We start from the raw sequence: 3,016 nt of genomic DNA, 5'->3' as shown, positions 1-3,016 counted from the left end.
AAAAAAAAAAAAAAACGAAAACGACTGCCAGGCATAGTGGCTCTAGCCTGTAATCCCAGCACTTTGGGAGGCTTAGGCAGGACGATTGCTTGAGTCCAAGAGTTTGAGACCAGCCTAGGTAACAAAGTGAGACCTCCCATCTCTGCTAAAAAAAAAAAAAAATTTTTTTTTTAATTAGCTGGGCATGGTGGCATACCGTTGTACCCCCAACTAATTGGAAGGCTGAGGTAGGGGTATCAGTTGAACCCAGGAGTTTGAGGCTGCAGTGAGCCATGATCGCCCCAATGCACTCCAACCTAGGCAACAGAGTGAGACTTTGTAGGGAGAATAAAGACGTTATCAAAGAAATAATACAAGAAGATTTCCTAGAACTCAAAGACATGGTTTAGATTGTAGGAAGCAAATACTGACACTAGGAAAAAAATACACACATCATACAAGAGAGGAAATGTAACCTCCGTATTCTGCTTGGCTTAGGAATGAAAAGTATCAGTAAACAATATTTATATATCATACAAGTATGAATCCACATACTGATTGAACCAAAAATTCTGATATAACCATACTGAAAAGATAGGGATAGAAGAAACATGGGACTAGGAGTGTATGAAAGCTCATTTACACTAAGAGATTATTTACTATACCAGTAAGAAAACATCTGGGCTGGGCATGGTGGCTCACGCCTGTAATCCTAGCACTTTGGGAGGCCAAGGCAGGCAGATCACGAGGTCAGGAGATCAAGACCATCCTGGCTAACACAGTGAAACCCCTGTCTCTACTAAAAATACAAAACTTAGCTGGGCGTGGTGGCACATGCCTGTAAGCCCAGCTACTTGGGAGGCTGAGGCGAGAGAATCACTTGGGCCCAGGAGGCAGAGGATGTGGGGAGCCAAGATTGGGTCATTGTACTCCAGCCTCAGCAAGAAGAGTGAAACTCCAGCTCAAAAAAAAAACAAAAAAATAGCTGGGCATGGCACCGTGCGCCTGTAGTGCCAGCTACTAGGGAGGCTGGGACAGAAGAATCACTTGAACCCAGGAGGCAGAAGTTGTAGTGAGCCAAGACTGCAGCACTGCACTCCAGCCTGGGAGATAGAGCGAGATGCTGTCTCAAAAAAAAAAAAAAAAAGAAAGAAAAAAGAAAATATCTAGTATCTAAAATTGATGGATGAAGAGGCAGCAACATATTTGTATTTTTAGGAATACATAGTATGAAAAGAAACTACTGAAAAAGCTGAAAGTAGTTGCCTTTGGGTAGCATCACTGAAAGTGGGATCAGGCAGGGCAAAGAACTACTAGCTTTTGTTTTTTTAAATGTTTTTAAAATAATTTTTTGTAGAGATAGTGTCTTACTCTGTTGCTCAGACTGGTCTGGAACTCCTGGCCTCAAGTGATCCTCCTGCCTTGGCCTCTCAAACTGCTGGGATTACAGTATGAGCCACCACACCCAGCAAGAATAATTGAGGGTCTTTTTTTTTGTAATTTACGAGACAGGGTCTTGCTCTGTCGCCCAAGCAAAACTGCAGTGGCTTGATCATAGCTCACTGCAACCTTAATCCCTTGACCTTAAATAATCCTCCTTGCCTTGGCCTCCCAAAGCGCTGGGATTACAAGCATGGACCACTGTGTCTGGCTTAGTTTTCGTTATGAGATTCTTTTTTTCTTTTTTTTGGAGACGAAGTCGCCTGGGCTGGTGTGCAGTGGTGCGATCTCGGCTCGCTGTAACCTCTGATACCTGGGTTCAAGCAATTCTCCTGTCTCAGCCTCCCAAATAGCTGGGATTACAGGCATGCGCCACCATGACCAACTAATTTTATATTTTTAGTAGAGATGGGGTTTCACCATGTTGGTCAGGATGATCTCGAACTCCTGACCTCAGGTGATCCACCCACCTCAGCCTCCCAAACTGCTGGGATTACAAGCATGAGCCACCATGCCCAGCCTTACCTTGTCCTTTCAATGTGCCTCACATGGCTAGAGGTAGGGGACGCAGACCCTTACAGGCTGACAAGATAAATAAAAGTTGGTTTGTCGAAAAGGTAACGATGGATTATCCATTTGCCCTGGTTTGGGCCCCTACTAGATTCAGGCCTGCAGAATGTGAAGTTAATCAACTAGGCTCCTGACTCACCTGGTATATCCAGGAGCATGTCGCCTTTGGTAGACCTCTTTTTTAGGTGATGGGCTCCTAGTTTGGCCTGTCTCTCTCCTGTTCACCTTAGAGTTGTGCCTGTAACAGACACAGAGAGGAAAAAGCCTTTTTAATCCAGGGGCTTACATTGAATCTCTCAAACAATGCAAGATGAGCTAATGGTCTTAGAGGTATAATCTAAGCAGAGGGCACAAGTATGAGAAAAATAAAAGTATAGGGTTTGATGTCAGACTCACCCCAGAGCTCCCAAAGCACAGTATACACCTAAAGATATGTAGCTTTGGATGCCTGAGCTTTACATTGAGGTAGAAAAAAATGATATAAAGGAAATACCAAAGCAAAGACATTTGGGAAAGTCAATGGATGGACATCTCCAAAAGCAAAAGCAAATGCCTGCTGGGACCATGCCCCCACAGTCATAGGTTATTTCCCAGTGAATCCCACACTCACGGTTTGCTGGGCCTTGGGGACCATGACCTTCTGCCCGGGGATCGAGACCTCCTGTCCCGGGACCCTGCTTTCCTGGTGCTCTTCTTGCTGGCATGTCTGGGGGGTGAGCAGGAGGAGCTTCTGGATCTGGAATGGTTCTTCATCCCATGCCCTCTCTTTTGCTCGGCTGTCAGAGGACCCTGAAGACCCTGGTTACGGTCAGAGTTCCTGACCTACATCATTAAGGAAAAGAGAAATTATTCACATGGAAAATCCAGCGATTCAGGAGAAAATGCAGCCGGGCACGGTGGCTCACGTCTGTAATCCCAGCACTTTGGGAGGCCTAGGCGGGTGGATCACCTGAGGTCAGGAGTTTGAGACCAGCCTGGCCAACATGGTGAAACCCCCATCTTTACTAAAAATACAAAAATTAGCCGG

The 3,016-nt window shown here is 45.4% G+C and overlaps 1 protein-coding gene across 1 annotated transcript in view; it reads right to left on the bottom strand.

The window, feature by feature from the left end:
* The window catches only part of CWC25 (CWC25 spliceosome-associated protein homolog (S. cerevisiae)), a 35,582-nt gene that overhangs the window by 2,540 nt on the left and 30,026 nt on the right, over positions 1–3,016 (bottom strand). The window contains 2 exon segments of the mRNA XM_011959833.1: positions 2,129–2,227; positions 2,600–2,811. Coding sequence (XP_011815223.1) covers positions 2,129–2,227; positions 2,600–2,811 — 311 coding nt within the window.

The sequence above is a fragment of the Colobus angolensis genome, unplaced genomic scaffold (assembly GCF_000951035.1).
Source record: "Colobus angolensis palliatus isolate OR3802 unplaced genomic scaffold, Cang.pa_1.0 Scaffold50, whole genome shotgun sequence".
Lineage (NCBI taxonomy): Eukaryota > Metazoa > Chordata > Mammalia > Primates > Cercopithecidae > Colobus > Colobus angolensis.
Note: the sequence above shows the minus strand (reverse complement) of the source record. Positions and strands in the feature narration are given on the sequence as shown.